Source organism: Monodon monoceros, unplaced genomic scaffold (genome assembly GCF_005190385.1).
Source record: "Monodon monoceros isolate NGI ecotype Baffin Bay Population unplaced genomic scaffold, NGI_Narwhal_1 Super_Scaffold_1, whole genome shotgun sequence".
Lineage (NCBI taxonomy): Eukaryota > Metazoa > Chordata > Mammalia > Artiodactyla > Monodontidae > Monodon > Monodon monoceros.
Genome location: NW_021703765.1, coordinates 79,897,459 through 79,915,136, shown reverse-complemented (window position 1 = coordinate 79,915,136; position 17,678 = coordinate 79,897,459). Strand labels below are relative to the sequence as shown.

Sequence of the window (17,678 nt, the reverse complement as noted above, 5' to 3'; positions counted from 1 at the left end):
GGATCGATTCTAGTTTTATCTTCGTTTAGTCAAAAGAATATTGAGTTTTTAGCTTGTAAACATTAAGGTAACTTTACTGACAAAACAAGCTGAGAGATGGACTTAGATGTTTTTAACAAAGGTTTTTTTTTCTTTCTGGTTTTTAATTTTTGCTTTAAGGATAGTGTGTGGGTAAATATGAGATCCTGTTTCTTTGAGTGTCTTGGAAAACTCAGAGATCACAGGATGTTATTTCAGAATTTCTCTGCCTTTTAAATGATCAGGTTTAGGTCTAGGAAAAGAAAGGAGGGACTTCCCTGGTGGTCCAGTGGTTAAGAATCCACCTTCCAATGCAGGAGATGCGGGTTTGATCCCTGGTCCGGGAACTGAGGTCCCACGTGCCGAGGGGCAACCAAGTCCGTGCGCTCTGGAACCTGCACGCCACAACTAGAGAGAAGAGTGCGCGGCAGCTAAGACCCGATGCAGCCAAATAAATAAATATTAAGAAAAAAGAAATGTACTGTAGTTTCTTTTTTTTTTTTTTGCTAATAAGCAGGAAACAATGTATAAGGTCTACATGCTGTACATTCTAGAACCCCTGAATGACACAGTGACTGATTTATTTTTGTTTGTTTGTGTTAAACGAGAGGCAGTGTAGCAGTGCTAAAAACACAAGCTGAGTCCAACTCTGCCTTTGTGACCGTAGCAAGTTATTTAACTTCTTAGTTTTCTCATCTATGAAAATGAGGTTGAATAATAGTGCTGACATCTAGCATTGTTGTGAGGATTAAATTAGCTGATGCATATGACATCCTCAGCAGTGCCTGGTATCCAGTCAACACTCAAGACATGGTAACTTTTTTTTTTAAACAGCAGAACCTTATTTATTTATTTATTTATTGGCCACACCATGTGGCTTGTGGAATCTTAGTTCCCTGACCAGGGATTGAACCTAGGCCCTCGGTAGTGAAAGCACCGAGTCCTAACCACTGGACTGCCAGAGAATTCCCAAGAAATGGTAGCTGTTTTTCTCATTGATGAAAATTTAAAGCTATTTTCTGACTTTTTCAACACTTTAGTCAGTTCAGTTCAAGGTATGACGTTTGTCTGAAGTCTTTGACCCTGTGCTCTTCAGTTTCCTTTGTATCCGTAAAAATTCCATCAGTCTTGGAGGCTTACAGTAATATAATGGGAAAAAAAGAATGGCTGTTAGCCTTTAGAATGTCCCGTGCATCTCGTTGAATGTGTCAGCAGTATATGGAGTAGCCCCCATAGAATTGGTGAGGAAACTGAGGTCCTAAGATGTACAATCACTTGCCCAAGGTCATACAACCTGAAGAGTGGTGCTTCTGCAATTAAAATTTAGGTATTTTTACTCCAGAACCTGTCACGGAGAGCTGATGATTGATAGTATAATTTTAAAATTGGAAGTTTTTGTGATTTTTTTGTCCTACAGACAAGAAAACTTAAGCCCCGAGAAAGGCAGTGACTCCCTGTAGTCGTATAGTACGTTCACTATAGGTTTTAGATTTAGAACTTGGGACTTCTGTCTCCCAGTCCTGTAGCATCATGAATCTAGAAGGCCCCATGCACCTGTGGGAACCCTTTAATACCTGTTACCTTCAACAGGGTCCTTCTGGATCTCTTAGTTTCAAGGTCAGTAGGTTCCTTCTTCTGGTTATAATAGTCATGAGTTTTAGCAGTTGATGCTTCAGAATTTAGAGCATCATTTCAGTATGTCCGTGCTCTGCGGCTCAATCTGTAACTTGTTTGTTTAGCTCATACTCACTTTCTATACCAATTTTACTTTATTTTTTAACCACGCTGAACGGCTTGTGGGATTTTAGTTCCACCACCAAGGATTGAACCCGGGCCCTCGGCAGTGAGAGCATGTATCCTAACCACTGTTGCAGTGAAGGTTATTTATTTATTTATTTATTTTTGCGGTACGCGGGCCTCTCACTGTCGTGGCCTCTCCCGTTGCGGAGCACAGGCTCCGGACACGCAGGCTCAGCGGCTATGGCTCACAGGCCCAGCCGCTCCGCGGCATGTGGGATCTTCCCGGATCGGGGCACGAATCCGTGTCCCCTGCCTCGGCAGGCGGACTCTCAACCACTGTGCCACCAGGGAAGCCCAACAGTGAAGGTTTTCTGATGCTTACTCTCCTTTTCATTTTTACTGATGTTTACTTCCCCTCCCCTCTCCTCCACTTTTTACTGTATAGATATTGCTGCCATGGATGCCATTTAAAATTTTTTGTGTGTATCTCTCTTACTTTCCTAGGATAAATTTATAGCGGGGGAATTACTAGGTCAAAGGGCCTAAAAATATTTAAGACTTATGGTACATATTTATCTAGTAAGCTTTGGTTAAATCAGAAGCCTGTTACCTTAGCACAGGACAGCTTTGTAGGTTAGACTGCAGGTTATATGCAATTCCATTCTAAGTGCTTAGCTGTAAATGAAATGGGATAGCGTATGGCACGCTTTCAAAACAAGTAGCTCTCCTTTTCCACCAGAGTAAGAAACAGTTGATTAAATTTCTAGTCAAGTATTGTGCTGCTTGGCTGATAAAACAGACAAAATGATAAGGTCCGGATGGTTTAGCTTACAACAGAAGGCTTCCATGAGGATGTAAGGATTGAAGTGGACCTGAAGGAGAGTAGGAATTGGCCAGGCAGAGGAATGGTAGTGGCAAGAGGGAACATTCTAGCAGAGGGATTGGCAGATGGGAGGGAGTTGGCACGTTTGGGGAAGTGGCCAGTGTCACTCCGCACAGGCGGAGGAGCCCATAGGGGTAGGAGATGAGACTCATTCACGAGGTGGTGTCTGCGGGGACTGGTGACATAGGGCCTGTAAGTTTAGGCCGTGTTAAGGATTTTGATTTTGACCTTAAGAGCAACAAGAGTGATAAATGATGTGATTAGATCTGTAGTTCGGAAAGATCGCTCCAGCTGCTTCGTAAGGAGTAGATCAGGGGTGGTTGAAGGTGGACTTGGGGTGACGGTTCTTTGAAGAAGTCAGATGTTGAAGGAGGGTAGAGTTGTCAGGCTGATGCTGGAGGAGTATTGGATCTAGGGAAGATGTTTTCTAAAGACGGCAGAGTCCGGGGTGTTTACATCCTGACTAAACTGATCTGGACTAGAGGAACAGGGTGCAGATACAGTGGTGGTGGTGGGGAATCAGTGTTGGGATGAGGTTCCTGGGAAGAGGTGGCACCCTGAGCACACACGGGGATTGCTTTGCCTTCGATTGAGACGGACGGAGATTTCCTCCATTTTTATAGTAAGGAAGGAGGATCTGCAGATGCAGGTTGGTTTGTAGAGGCTTGAATGGTGTATTTGTAGGAACATTTTAATTACATGTTCAAACCTAGCATACTTGGAACAGAATTTGAATCTCTAAGAGTCTTAAGTCTAATGAGAGGCAGTAATTAGAGGCAGTAAAATTATTTACTGTTTTGGTTAGTATTTCTAGGAGAAAATAAAGGAGTACCTTAGAATCACAGTATTTTAGATCTGGAAAGGCTCTTTTGAGATCCACAAATGCCTCTTTTGGCTTAGAATACTGAAGCCCAGAGAAGAAATGCAGCTTGCCTCAGGTCATATGTGATGTACGTGTATACGTATCATTGTGGCCTCTTGTTCCCAGTTAATATGTTTTTTTCTACTTCAATGTGCTGCCTTGAATAGAAGGCAGCACATTAAATAGAATAGATAATAGAAATCTTTGATTTAGGAATGTAAAACATTTCTACTTCAAAATTCATGTATAAAGGGAATTAGATTTAGAAATCTGAAATATTTGATTGGAATTCTCCTAATTAAAGAAAACTTCTGTTGGCAACCTAAATGTACATCAGTGGATGAGTGGATAAAGATGTGGTATATATATACAATGGAATATTACTCAGCCATAAAAAAGAACGGAATCTTGCCACTGGCAACAACATGGATGGACCTAGAGGGTATTATGCTAAGTGAAATAAGTCAGAGGAAAGATAAATATCATATGATTTTCCTTGTATATGTGGAATCTAAAAATATGAAACAAACCAACACACATAATGAAACAGAAACAGACTCATTCATGGATACAGTGAACAAACTGGTTCTGCCAGAGGGGGATGGGGGGGGAGTGGGCGAATTAGGTGAAGGGGATTAAGAGGTACAAACCTCCAGTCATAAAATAAGTAAATCACAGGGATGTCATGTACAGCATAGGGAAGGTAGTCAGTAATATTGTAATAACTTTGTATGGTGATAGACAGTTACTAGAATTTTCCTGGTGATCATTTCGTAACATATGAGAGTATCAGGTCCCCACGTTGCACTCCTGAACTAATGTGACATTGTAAGTCAGTTATGCTTCAGTAAAAAACTTCCAATAGAACTAAGTTCGTTAGGTCACTGTTACGTGAGGAGCAGTATAGAATATTCCCAGTCCCGCCCCCAGTGCCCTCGTGGCGCCTTCCACTTGGAACGAGCACAGAGAGGGCAGGAGTGGAGGCTGCCTTCTCCATGCAGCTCTCTCCAGTTCTTGCTCTCATCGCCGGAAGAGCAGGAAAGGGGATTTCTGCATCAGGTGTGTGGTTTAGCCCAATGACCTCTTGAAGATCCAGGTGGGAGCTCCTGAGCTATGACTGTATTGGGCACTCCCATCTTGGGGGAGGCAGTCCTGGCCTGGGGAAGCCTGTCCTCGCCCCCCTCCACGCTGGTGGGCCTCAGTGGGGTAGATGAGCTGGGTCAAGGAGGGTCAGTTGGAGCTGCTTGTAACAAACCCACCTGCCTCCTTCCCATCTCCTTCTGGCCCCTCTGTTTTCCCATTTGTCCTCACGAATATTCCACAGATCTCCGTAGTTGAAGATTGCTTTCATCTGTCTTGTGGCATGAGCTGCTTTGGGCTGATGCTGCGGTCCAGCTGACTCTCAGACTCACCTCTTTCCAGACTGGGAATCCCTGGGATGACCAATTACTCGGAATGTTTTGGAGATGGTCTTGCTGCATTTTCGGGTGTAGGCACTATTTCAGGGATGTGATGTCAGGTTCTCGAGAACTTGACTGACTTCCAGCCGTTCTGTTTCAGGATGGTTGTCTCCATGTCCGGTACTGTATGTTCTATGCTGAATTCTTAGCTTATGACCAAGTATGAGAAGGAGACTTTTTAGGCTTTTGTTTTTAAAGTGACAAGCTTTATCTTTCTACGAGCTGCTCGCAGGGCTCTTAAACTAAGAATCCTATAGTGTAAATCTGTAGGTCTTTTGGATACTGTGAAAGGGAAAAACATCTTCCTGAGATTTAAAAAAAAAATCTTATAAGTTATTTTGCTTGTGTTTGAGCCTAAATAACTACAGTTCATTTAGTATGTACTTTTCTGTGTGTCTTCATTTGTTCAGCATTATTTGTGAGACTTATTATAACATGTAAATTTAAAATACATATAGTGGGGTCATATTATATACACACCATTTTACAGTATACTTTGATAGATTTGGGGCATTTCTATGCTAGTAAATAAATACAACTCTTCATTTAAAATAATAAGCTGCTGTTTGATATCACACTGTTTGGGGCACCTAATTTAATCATAGACATTTAGATTGCTCCCCGCCTTTTTTCCCTAGAAATGAAATTTCTGAGTCAAAAAATACATAAATATTTTAAATCATAATAAATATTGCCAAAGTACAGTCCAAAAAGCCGTTAGCATTTTATGTTCCCACAAAGTGTGTACAAGTGTGCCCTTTCTAATAATTTGATTTCTTCTGCTTTTCTCAGTCTTCTTAGCAGTGACTTATAACCCCCAAATCTACAAGTCTGGTTGTGATATTGCACTTATATTGGGCGTTTGTTCATCATCTACCTGGGGGGTTCTTGGGCTCTTTTTGGGTGGGGCGTTTGAGCTCTAGGGAAGCTGTTCTTTACACAGTGACCTCTCCTTCCCTTGATTGCTGATAGAGTAGTTGTTAGTAGAAGGATCTGTTATTTTGTATGGCCCAAGGTTGAGAAGACTCCAGATGTTCACATTATGTTAACTCTTCCTGGACACCTTGGCTGAATGTTGAGATCTTTTCCAGCACCACAGTCTTAGCCTAATTCCTTTGCAGTGAGGATTGCTGCAGATTTGAATCATTTTTTCTGATTTTAGTTTTCCTTTTTTTTTTTTTTTTTTCCATTTTCAATTTCCATAAGCCTTAAATCTTAGCATAGCCTTGTAGGGTTGTCTGGGAAGGAGCGCAGAGAATCACACTGTTGATGAGAAGCTAGATTCGGCAGCTTCCTCCTCTCTGTGCACAGCTGGGCTCAGTAGAGCCGCTTCTTAGTTCATAGCTGATAGCGGGGCTCCTCTTCCTGCTCGTTGCTTTCAGCTGTGAGAGGGTAGGATTCGTGTGCTTTTGCCATTTTCACTTTTGAGGCTTGGGGATGCATCAACTCATCCATCTGCCCGCTGGATTTCATGTCTTTGGTTTTACTATCTGTCCTCCTCTCTGCAGCCCCATTGTCCTGCGCTGCCTTGCATTAAGCCATCATCCTCTGCACCTGGACCCCCAGACCGCTGTCCACGCTCCGTCTCTCCTCGGTTCTGGTCTTCACACAATTACGGAGTGATGCGCCTGACGCGTGGATCTCATCACGCTGCTCTCCTGTGTGGTGGCGCCCTGTCTGCCTACCCCAGTGCTGTTTTCACAGTGCTGGGGGTTTTCTGCGGGGCTCAGTACCTGCGCCCTGGCTGGTCAGTGTGAAATTAGGCTCTCTTTGCAAACCTAAGCCGGTATCTTTACGCCAAACATGTCAAAGCTGGTATCTCTGCCTTGAGGACTCTGTGTAGGCTCTTGGGGCTTGGGAGTTTCTGGGTTGAGGAGGCACCTTATGCTGTCTAGCTTTGGGACTTGAAGAGAGGAAGGTTGGACCACTGCCCGGGCCAGAGTCTAATGTTGCAATGCCTGTTGCTAGATCACATCTTCTAACTTTTAATACTGCTTCTGTGAATTCTTTAAGCATACTTACAAAAATATCTTGAGGCTGAGACTCTTTGTAGCTTCTGAAACATATAGATTAGAAAAGCAAACTTGGCTAATACCGTTGTGGTCAAGTGGGGTACTTTTTGATCTCAGTGCTTTAAAAGAGTGTGACTCTGGCAACTAAATATTCTGCTCTTTTATCAGCCTCAGGGATAGTAGGTTTTTTTTTTTTTTGGTTCCTATTAAATGTTTAAACAGTTACAAATGGATGTTTTTAAAAATTCATTTATTATTTATTTTTCTTTTATGGCTGTGTCAGGTCTTTTGTTTTAATAGCAATAGTTTAATTAATTAATAATTGTTGGCTGCGTTGGCTCTTCGTTGCTGCGGGCGGGGCCTACTCTTTGTTGCGGTGCATGGGCTTCTCATGTGGTGGCTTCTCTTGTTGCAGAGCACGGGCTCTAGGCGCACAGGCTTCAGTAGATGTGGTGCACAGGCTCAGTAGTTGTGGCTCACGGGCTTAGTTGCTCCACAGCATGTGGGATCTTCCCGGACTAGGGCTCGAACCTGTGTCCAGGTTCTTAACCACTTAACATTCTTAACCACTGTGCCACCAGGGAAGTCCCCCTCTATGTATTTAAAATGATCTTTTCATTTATTTATTTGTTCATTGCCCATCTCCCTCTGACCAGAACTTAGGCTCCATGAGAGTCTGGAAACTTTCTGTCTCATTCACTGTCTTTTCCCAAGCACTTAGAACAGTGCCTGGCACACAGCAGGTGTTCATAAAATACTGTCAAAAGAATCAAAGGGTTTTAAATACTGTTGTCACATTATACCCTTAAAGGGGAGGAGTAACACTGTAAAGTATGACAAGAGATGCAATTAGGACCAGTGGATAAAAACCGGGCCAGGCGAATCTTACCGTTCTTGCAGGAGTTGCCCAGTGGAGCTGCCCTAAGCTGGATTGCTCTCTAGTTGAGGTAATACGAAATATGGCTGTCATCATCTCACAGGTGATTAAGTTTTAAGTCAGGGCTAAATTTGTATGGGTAAATACCAATTAGCCATAGTTACCTTTTTAAATTAAGCTGCTTAACCTACAATGTGGCAGATAAGAAGCCACCTCCCGAAATTCAGTTGCTCACGAAATCCCTGTGGAACAGTCCCTCATTACCACCCACTGGACATTTTATAGCTTTATAAATTGAGGCAGAGTGAGGTTAAATGGCTTGTTTGAGATTTGATGAATAGATGGGAGAGTTGAGAGAGGATGAAAGGTTTCCTGTTTCCTGTTTGTGGACCCATTCATCAGCCCAGCAGAATGTTTTCTTTTTAAATATTTATTTATTTATCTATTTGGCTGCGCCAGGTCTTAGTTGCAGCACACAGGATCTTTTTTAGTTGTAGCACGTGGAGTCCTTAGTTGTGGCACACGGGCTCTTAGTTGTGACATGTGGGATCTAGTTCCCTGACCAGGGATGGAACCCGGGCCCCCTGCATTGGGAGCGTGAAGCCTTAGCCATTGGACCACAAGGGAAGTCCCCAGCAGAATTTATCAGTGTTCTTATTTTTCAAAAGAGTTTACAAGAAGGGTGTTTGTCTCTGTTCCCACAGCATTTTGTAGAAACCTCTTAAAGTGCTTATCACTTTTCACTAGAAATATTTGCTTGAATTTTTCTGTCAGTGACCAACACTGTATTCTGTTTATATTTGTATCCTCAGGGCCCAAGCACTCAGGAAATATATATTGAATGAATGAATGAGAGCTGAAAAACCTGAGATTTGCTAAAGCCTGACCACAGCTAGGTTTTCCTTTAGCTGAGTTTCTAGTTTAAATTAATTTGGTCTCCAGTAGTGACTTCTAATTTTGACTTAGGTTGACCACAGTGTTATGAGTTATATGTATATATCCTGAAAGTAAAGAGAATGAATGGTAGTTACTTGTGTTTGCCGTAGGGATCCATTTTTTTTGTTTCAATGTTGTAAAATTTTTTATCTTTAATAACCTTGATATCTGGGACTTCCCTGGCGGTGTAGTGGTTAAGACTCCATGCTCCCAATGCAGGGGACCTGGGTTCGATCCCTGGTCAGGGAACTAGATCCCATATGCATGCCGCTACTAAGAGTTCCCATGCCACAGCTAAGGAGCCAGCGAGCTGCAACCAAGGAGCCCACCTGCCACAAGTAAAGAGCCTGCCTGCCACAACTAAGACCTAGTGCAACCAAATGAATAATAAATAAATAAATATTTTTTAAAAATCCTGTTATCTGCCCCTAAAACATAGATTTGAAAATTGTGGCTTATACTTAATGTAAGTGCACATGCTATAATACTCTGGGTTCTCTGGAACACATGAGAAGTAAAACTTAACTTTATAAAACCATGTTTAAATGCTTAGAAAAAAATTTGACTGTAAAATGATTAAGTAGAAAAGTGAGTGATTTTGGATGTGACTTTCTGTCTGTGTTAAAGATATTTTGAATAATTACTAAGGATCTTTCAGAGGGGAAAGGAAAGCATATTATGTTATATGAGTCAAGAATTTCAAGTTAGGTGAGAGAAAAAGTATAAGAAAACTGCCCATTCTAGGAACTAGTAGTCATCCATTTGAAACAAACTTTATGGCTTTTTTGGGGGGGGTGGGGTAGATGTATGTTCTGTTACCTGCATTTAGAGAAAAAGTTGCTGATCTGTTTGTGGTAATTTGTTATAAAGCTTCTGATCTGAGTGAAGCCACGGTTTGTTTGGAGAATTTACTGCCCACAGCCTGTTAGACGCCTCTTGGAAAAACAGTTGTCATGACAGTAACTTAGACTCACCCCCAAAGAATTCAACAGATTATCTGGAAAGATTGCATCATCTTTAGCTAATGTGCTGTGTTCTGCTCATGTGATGCTGGTTAGTCTGCTGCTCTGAAAGGTGTGTAAGAGGACAGAGAAAACAGAGGCCAGTTTTATATAGGTTACTATTCATACATTCCATGGTTACCAATAAGAGTGCTAAAAAGTCCCATTTGCCAGATCTAGAACTAGCACTTTCCTTAGCATGGACACACTGGCTGCTAACATATAGCAGACTCTCACACTCTCTGTCAGGCACTGACTAAACAGTTTTATGTGGATTATTTTATTTAATCTTCACAGCAATCCTGTAATTATCACCATTTTACTTATGAGGAAGCTAAGATTGTTTGATTTATTTATGGCTGCATTGGATCTTAGCTGCAGCACGTAGGCTCTTTGTTGTGGCGCAAGGGCTTCTTTCTAGTTGTGGCACGCAGGCTTAGTTGTCCCGCGGCATGTGGGATCTTAATTCCCCGACCAGGGATCGAACCTGCGTCCCCTGCATTGAAAGGCAGATTCTTAACCACTGGACCACCAGGGAAGTTCCGAAACTAAGATTTAGAAACTAAGCAACTTGACTAACTCATAGACAGAGCTGGCATTTGAATTTGTTCAACTTGGAGCCCATGCTTACTTAGTCCGTGTTAGCATATTTCTTCCTTTGCTCTCTTCTGAGCCATGAAATTCAGCCTCAGCCACTGGATATCTTTTTCCTTTTGTTGGTTTACATGGAAAAATGGCCTTTCCTGTGTAGCTCCCTACGGAGAAGGTCACCTTTCATTTCTTCAGCAAATGTTTGTTGAGTGTCTCCTGCTGTGCACTGTGGATTGCGGTGCTGGATACAACGGTTCCTGCGTGGAGTTTTCTCCAGCCTCCAACTCCATCTTTCCTCAGTGACACCTGTCATGACACCAGGATGTTTCTGAACTGTCCGGGGACTGCCTGCCCTCTGTCACCCTTCACATGCTCTCCTGCCTAGAGTACCTTAAACTGTAACTGCTTTGGTTCCTTAAATCAGTTTCACAAAGAGTTTGTCTTTCAGAGAAAAAGTATATAGCTTTGAGACTTTAACATTTTCCATTTTCTACAAAGCTTAAATAGAGGGGCTTCCCTGGTGGTGCAGTGGTTTATAGTCCGCCTGCCGATGCAGGGGACACAGGTTCGTGCCCTGGTCCGGGAAGATCCCACATGCCGCGGAGCGGCTGGGCCCATGAGCCATGGCTACTGAGCCTGCGTGTCTGGAGCCTGTGCTCCGCAACAGGAGAGGCCACAACAGTGAGAGGCCCGCATACTGCAAAAAAAAAAAAAAGCTTAAATAGAGCTGGAAAAAAATGTGTATCATCCCAAACTCATAGAAAACTATATTCAGAGAAAAATTAGAACAAAATAGCTTTGGTATTAAAAAGCAAATTAGTATTGGTCTTAAGAAGTTAGGAAGGAAAGAGTAATAAACAACAAGGAAGTGCGAAAAAAGGAAATAGTGAGATAAAAAGTGAATTAAATAAAATAGAGAACATTAAAAACAAAAAGGAAAAACTTAAAAGCTGGTTCCTTGTGAAGCTCGATAAAATAAGTTACCTTCCCAAGGTAAGTCTACATTTAACACAATCCCGTTGGACTTTTTTTTTTTAATTAACCAAAATGATTTTTAAATTTATTAAATCAGTAAACCTACATAACCTAAATGTCTCCCAGTGGGGGCTGATTTAATAAACTGGAGTGAATCCGTATAGTGGAATGACGTGCGATTGTAAACACAAGGAGGACGTTCTCTGTGTCTTGATGTGGAATAAAGCAAGGTGCAGGACAGCTCATGTAGTACAGGTGCAAGACAGCTCATTTTTTGTATGTAAAAATGAAAGGGAGGAGTAAAAACATGAATTAACATTTCCTTTTAAAAAAGAAATTATTTATTTTTGGCTGTGTTGGGTCTTCGTTGCTGCACGTGGACTTCCTCTAGTTGCGGCGAGCGGGGCTACTCTTCATTGCAGTGCGCGGGCTTCTCATTGCGGTGGCTTCTCTTGTTGCGGAGCACAGGCTCTAGGTGCGCGGGCTCAGTAGTTGTGGCACATGGGCTCGGTAGTTGTGGCTCATGGGCTCTAGAGTGCAGGCACAGTAGTTGTGGCACACGGGCTCAGTAGTTGTGGCTCGCAGGCTCTAGAGTGCAGGCTCAGTAGTTGTGGCGCACAGGCTTAGTTGCTCCGCGGCACGTGGGATCTTCCCGGACCAGGGCTCGAACCTGTGTCCCCTGCATGGGCAGGCGGATTCTTAACCACTGCACTACCAGGGAAGCCCCAACATTTGCTTTTATATGCATAAAGCAATGCTGAGAGGAGGATACACTCTACATCAATAGCAGTGGCTACCTGTGATGGGGAGGGTGGGATAGTTAGGGACACCAGTTTAGTAAGAGAGGCTTTTCCCTGGATACATATATTTAAAAGTTTTTGAACCATGAGAATGCATTGGCTATTCACGAATTAATTCATGGGCTTCCCTGGTGGCGCGGTGGTTGAGAGTCCACCTGCCGATGCAGGGGACATGGGTTCGTGCCCCGGTCCGGGAAGATCCCACATGCCGCGGAGCGGCTGGGCCTGTGAGCCATGGCCGCTGAGCCTGCGCATCCGGAGCCTGTGCTCCGCAACGGGAGAGGCCACAACAGTGAGAGGCCCGCGTACCGCCAAAAAAAAAAAAAAAGAATTAATTCATTATAAAGAGTTACCTTTTTAATCAGTAAGAAAAAGGTGAACATCCCAAACGAAAAATGAGTAAAGTACATATTGTGATACATCTGTACTGTGGATGTTAAACAGCTGCCATAAAATAAGAGGGAAAATGAACCAAAATGTCAGCAGTGAGTGTCCCTGGGTGTTGAGATTACAGGAATAACATTTATTTTTTGTTCATAATGTTCTTAATTGCCTGCGGTGACTCGCCTCTTGTATAATTAGGGAATTTTTTTTAATTAAGGAAAAAGAGGGAATTCCCTGGTGGTCCAGTGGTTAGGACTCTGTGCTTTCACCGCTGGGGCCCAGGTTCGAGCCCTGGTTGGGGAACTAAGACCCCGCGAGCCCTGAGGCTCAGCCAAAAAATCTTAAAAAAACAAAAAAGAAGCTTAGCTAAAAGTAAGAAAATCAGTATTCTGAAGAATAATAGTAATAAGGGAAAGCCAGCCCCAGGAAATATCATGCAGGTTGTGAAGTAGCAGTAATCAAAATGCCATGGCAGTAGCACAGTTACTGAACTTTTTGAAACTGTAATAAGACTCAGATCTGTTCTTATGTGCATGTGAGAGAGGATACGATAAAATGAGTATTTGAAATAGAAAAATAATGGCAAAGGAAGAAATAATAAATGCTGATGGGATAATTTTGGAAATAATTAATGTTTGCATGTTATGTCAAACAACAGCTGGGACAAAGAGACATTTAAAAAGATTCACAGCTTTGAACAGTTCATGTAAAATGTGAAGAACAGTCATTTTAATAGTTGTGAAGAAATGGAGAGCCTCACAGTGGAAAATATCAATATTTTAAATATTTTAAAGAATTTACATTTCATGTGTGTGGATGTGTGAATATTTGTCTTTAACATGTACGTGTTATTGCTTTACCTGGATAATGATGTACAGGACATTTGGGAACATAAACACAGCAATTGTTACAGTGGATTATGCATGAATTTTGTTTTTCTTTAATGACGTAGGGGTTTTATTTTTGTAGCAAATATTTATTTTGAAGCAGAAACCTCCCTCCGGAGTGATAAGGTATTTTTTTAATTGGACTAAATGTGGATGACTGCGCATCACCTAGGCGATTTCATTATTGGACTATATCAGGTATCGGATCACTCTGGCGACTGAAGTCACCCAGGTGAACTTTGCTAACCTTTGGAGAGAACGCTTTGAAGAGTTGGAGAGGAGGTTAAGAGAAGAGCTGCTTGGAGAAATGATGGAACACAGTATTGGCTGCAGCTGCAAAGGATTAAGCTGTGAAATTGTAATTATGTTCATCTCTTCCTTTTAACGTTCTCTTCTTCCAGGTTGGTGGCACGAAGGCTGGCGTCGTCCGGTTTCTTGGGGAGACAGACTTCGCCAAGGGGGAGTGGTGTGGTGTGGAGTTGGATGAGCCTCTTGGGAAGAACGATGGGGCTGTCGCTGGAACAAGGTTTGTTTGCAGTTGGAATCTCGTCTCCCTCTTGCATGTAAAGGTGCTCAAGCCGATCCCACCAACCGTGTATAATAAAATGGACGTGAGTGTTTTGAAGAGCTGCACTTTTATTTCCTAAGACTCATCTACAGGTTTTTCCCCCCACTAGAATCAGTCTTTCGACTGTCTGTTTTAGTAATATGTGCAGTGCGTCTGAGTAGATTCTGAGCAAGTGTTTGGTTTATTTATCTATCTATTTATTTTATTTTAAAACTTTATTAATTTTATTTATTTTTGGCTGTGTTAGGTCTTCGTTGCTGTGCGTGGGCTGTCCTAGTGGATCCTTAGCCACTGCACCACCAGGGAAGCCCTATCTATTTATTTTTAAGGCTTTTTTTTTTTTAGAGCAGTTTTAGGTTCACAGCAGAATTGAGAGGAAAGTACAGAGATATCCCTCCTCTACCCCCTGCCCCACACATGCACAGCCTCCCCCCTTATCAACATCCTGCACCCAAGTGGTCCATTTATTACAGCTGGTGAACCTATATTGACACATCATTATCCCCCAAAGTCTGTAGTTTATATTACAGTTTATTCTTGGTATACATTCTATGGATTTAGACAAGTGTGTAATGACATGTTTCTACAATTATAGTATCATCTATAGTGTTTTCATTTTATTTTTCAAAATAGAAAGGAAATACTATATCATCCTTTTGGCTGCTCTCCCTTTGATAGCAGTCAACGTCTGAATGAGTTTCTGGGCGTTGGAGGGTAGGGGGAGTGAGGAGAAGGAAGCTGCTTTTGTTAGGACGAGAACGCAAAATGTGTCTTTATATCTGGTGACAAGGATTCCATCCTGTGGCAAGAGGACTGACGGCAAGCACACCTATTCCACTGTGAGGATAACCCCACTCTCACCTCACAGGGATAGGGTGGGAGTTAAGTCATGCAGATGAATGCAAGAGGCGTTTCCCACACTTCAGATGCTTTGAAGGCCTTGGGCACAGTTGTGGTCTCTGGTGCATTATTGTTAGTAGTATAAAGTGTTGTAGTTAACATTTTACTTATAAAATGTTTACAGACTGGTTATAAGCGTATAGGTCTTACGTACCAAATACAATAACAATGCCTCGAGGAGATTAAAAAAATCTCTTGGTGCTGCAACGATTATGAAGCCATATCATTGATATCCTTCATATTAAGTTGTTATAATTCGCTAGAGTCGTGAGATCTCCAAGTGTCAGTACCAGTTGATACTACTCCACCTTTACTTGAGTGAATCTGCCAGAGTTAGGTGCTTGTTTGATTTCTCTTGCCCTTTGTTTGGCAGGGTTTTATTAAGTGGGATCACTCCTCTGCTGTGTGTTTATCAGATAGTAGAAATACCTTCCCTTTGCGTAAAATCTTAGTAACAGATGAGTGATTCCATCTCTGTGTATCATACTGTTATTTCCTAGTGTGTTTTCTAAAACATTATTGTGGGGCTTTCCTGGTGGTGCAGTGGTTAAGAATCCACCTGCCAATGCAGGGGACACAGGTTCGAGCCCTGGTCTGGGAAGATCCCACATGCTGCGGAGCAACTAAGCCTGTGAGCCACAGCTAGTGAGCCTGCGCTCTAGAGCCCGCGAGCCACAACTACTGAGCCCACACGCCACAGCTACTGAGCCTGCACTCTAGAGCCTGTGAGCCACAACTACTGAGCCCGTGTGCCACCACTACTGAAGCCCACGTGCCTAGAGCCCTTGCTCTGCAACAAGCGAAGACACCACAATGAGAAGCCCGCGCACTGCAACGAAAAGTAGCCCCTGGTCACCGCAGCTAGAGAAAGCCCGCACGCAGCAACGAAGACCCACTGCAGCCAAAAATAAATAAATTTTAAAAATAATAAATTTTAAAAAAACTATTATTATGGTTATTTATCAGCTTGCACACCAGTGAGTGCCACGGGCTGGTGCACCACCCCAGCTGGTTGGTAAAATTCACAGCAAACCAGTCATGAGTTACGAGTCAGGAGAGCTTTTTGGTTATAGTTGTATTTCTTGTAATTAACTTGCTTCTTGTTACTGTTCCTGTTGTTGTCCCCTAAAGGTATTTTCAGTGTCAACCCAAATATGGCCTGTTTGCTCCTGTCCACAAAGTGACCAAGATTGGCTTCCCTTCCACCACACCAGCCAAAGCCAAGGCCGCTGCCGTGAGGCGGGTGATGGCGACCACACCCGCCAGCCTGACGCGCAGCCCTTCTGCCTCTTCTCTCAGCTCCATGAGCTCTGTGGCCTCCTCTGTAAGCAGCAAGCCCAGTCGGACAGGATTGGTAAGCCTCCCTTCCCCCGCTGCGTGTTTCTGCGTCCCAGGCACTGTAAATGCCCGCTCCCCCACCCCGTCGGTGTGCCTGCTTTGCTTTAGGAGATGTTAAGTCTCCCCTTGCCCTTGTACTAAATGTTCTCTGTAGCTTGTGAACGTCCTTACAAATTTTGCAACAAAACAAAAACCTCTAGCAAGAATACAAGTTTGAAATAATTTTTTTAACAGCCCTTTTCAGGTTCCTTAGACTTTAAGATATAACAGTTCTTGGTGAATCTATAGTAACTACTACTTAGTCTAACATATGGGATGATTGAGTATTCTGAAATTATTTTGGCATCAGAAGGACAGGAGAATTGGAGGGATCCTTTTCCTCAAGGACCTGGGTCTCTTTCTCTTTGACATCAAACAATTTTAGGAACCACAGTCGTTTGAGAAAAGGCATGTTCTTAGAATTTTAGTATTATGTTCATACAGTCTAACCCACTGAAAGCAGTTGGTGTGTGGAGCGTTCCTGACTCAGGCCAGAGGATGCAGAGGGGAACTTAGGGAACTTGAAAGGATGCTAGGAAAAGCCATGTTTTGTTTTGTCTCCATCTCCCCCTTCCCCCACTCCCTCTTACTTTCTCCCTCTCTTTCCCATTTAGATCAGCAACAGAAAATCATCAGAATCAAAATAGGCAGCATCTCATTCTGTTTGTTAATGTCATGCTTTTTTTTTTAGTGTCAAAGCAATGACTTTTTGGCTTTGCCCCCTCCCACCCCCCACCCTTTAGTTTATTCACTGGAAGTGAGGCAAATACTGTTTAAATTTGAAGTGGCAGTATGAGGTTGTATACTCCAGTCTGAATTCAGGATCTCTGCTTTATGACAATGAACGACAGACAGGAGTTAGAATGTGAAGTGTCATGATCGGGCAGTAAGGCCGCTGGCCCTTGATCTCGTTTTGCCTTCTCTCCATTGACCTTGGGCAGGGAAGGCAACGGCTGGCCCTTGATCTCATTTTGCCTTCTCTCCATTGACCTTGGGCAGGGAAGGCAACAGCGGAAGCGTCTTTCTTTAAAGTAGGGGTTATGCTTCTCTGGACTTTGTTCCTCTTATGTTCAAGTAAAATAAATACCTGCTTGGACTATGTCATTTTGCATATAAAAGTCTGCATCTTCAACAGAAAAATTACAAATGGACTTATGAGAAAAGCTTGTGAAGAACTTTTTGAATGTTTGAGTGAAATGGATGAAGAAACCCCTCTGTTTGGATGAAGCCTTGTTCAGAGTGGGTCAGCAAACTCTAAAGTGGAAATCGAGTTTACTAATCCAGGAACAATTCCGTGAAAGTATCTACCCTGGATTAGGAATTATTTCTTGTGTAATTTTTACTACGTTGTAATTAAGTGTCCGTTTCTTTGGAGATGCCCAAGCGCCCCCGCTGCTCCCCCAACCG

General features: G+C 42.7%; 1 protein-coding gene and 1 non-coding gene across 4 annotated transcripts in view; both read left to right on the top strand.

Moving 5' to 3' along the window:
• Positions 1-17,678, top strand: part of CLIP1 (CAP-Gly domain containing linker protein 1) — a 122,417-nt gene that overhangs the window by 39,684 nt on the left and 65,055 nt on the right. For all 3 annotated transcript variants that reach the window (XM_029220031.1, XM_029220011.1, XM_029220020.1), the window contains 2 exons: positions 13,828-13,952; positions 16,026-16,248. In XM_029220031.1, the coding sequence (XP_029075864.1) occupies positions 13,828-13,952; positions 16,026-16,248 (348 nt within the window). The remainder of the gene's footprint in view (positions 1-13,827; positions 13,953-16,025; positions 16,249-17,678) is intronic.
• Positions 12,771-12,842, top strand: TRNAE-UUC. Its single transcript has one exon. It is a non-coding gene; the product is annotated as a tRNA-Glu (tRNA).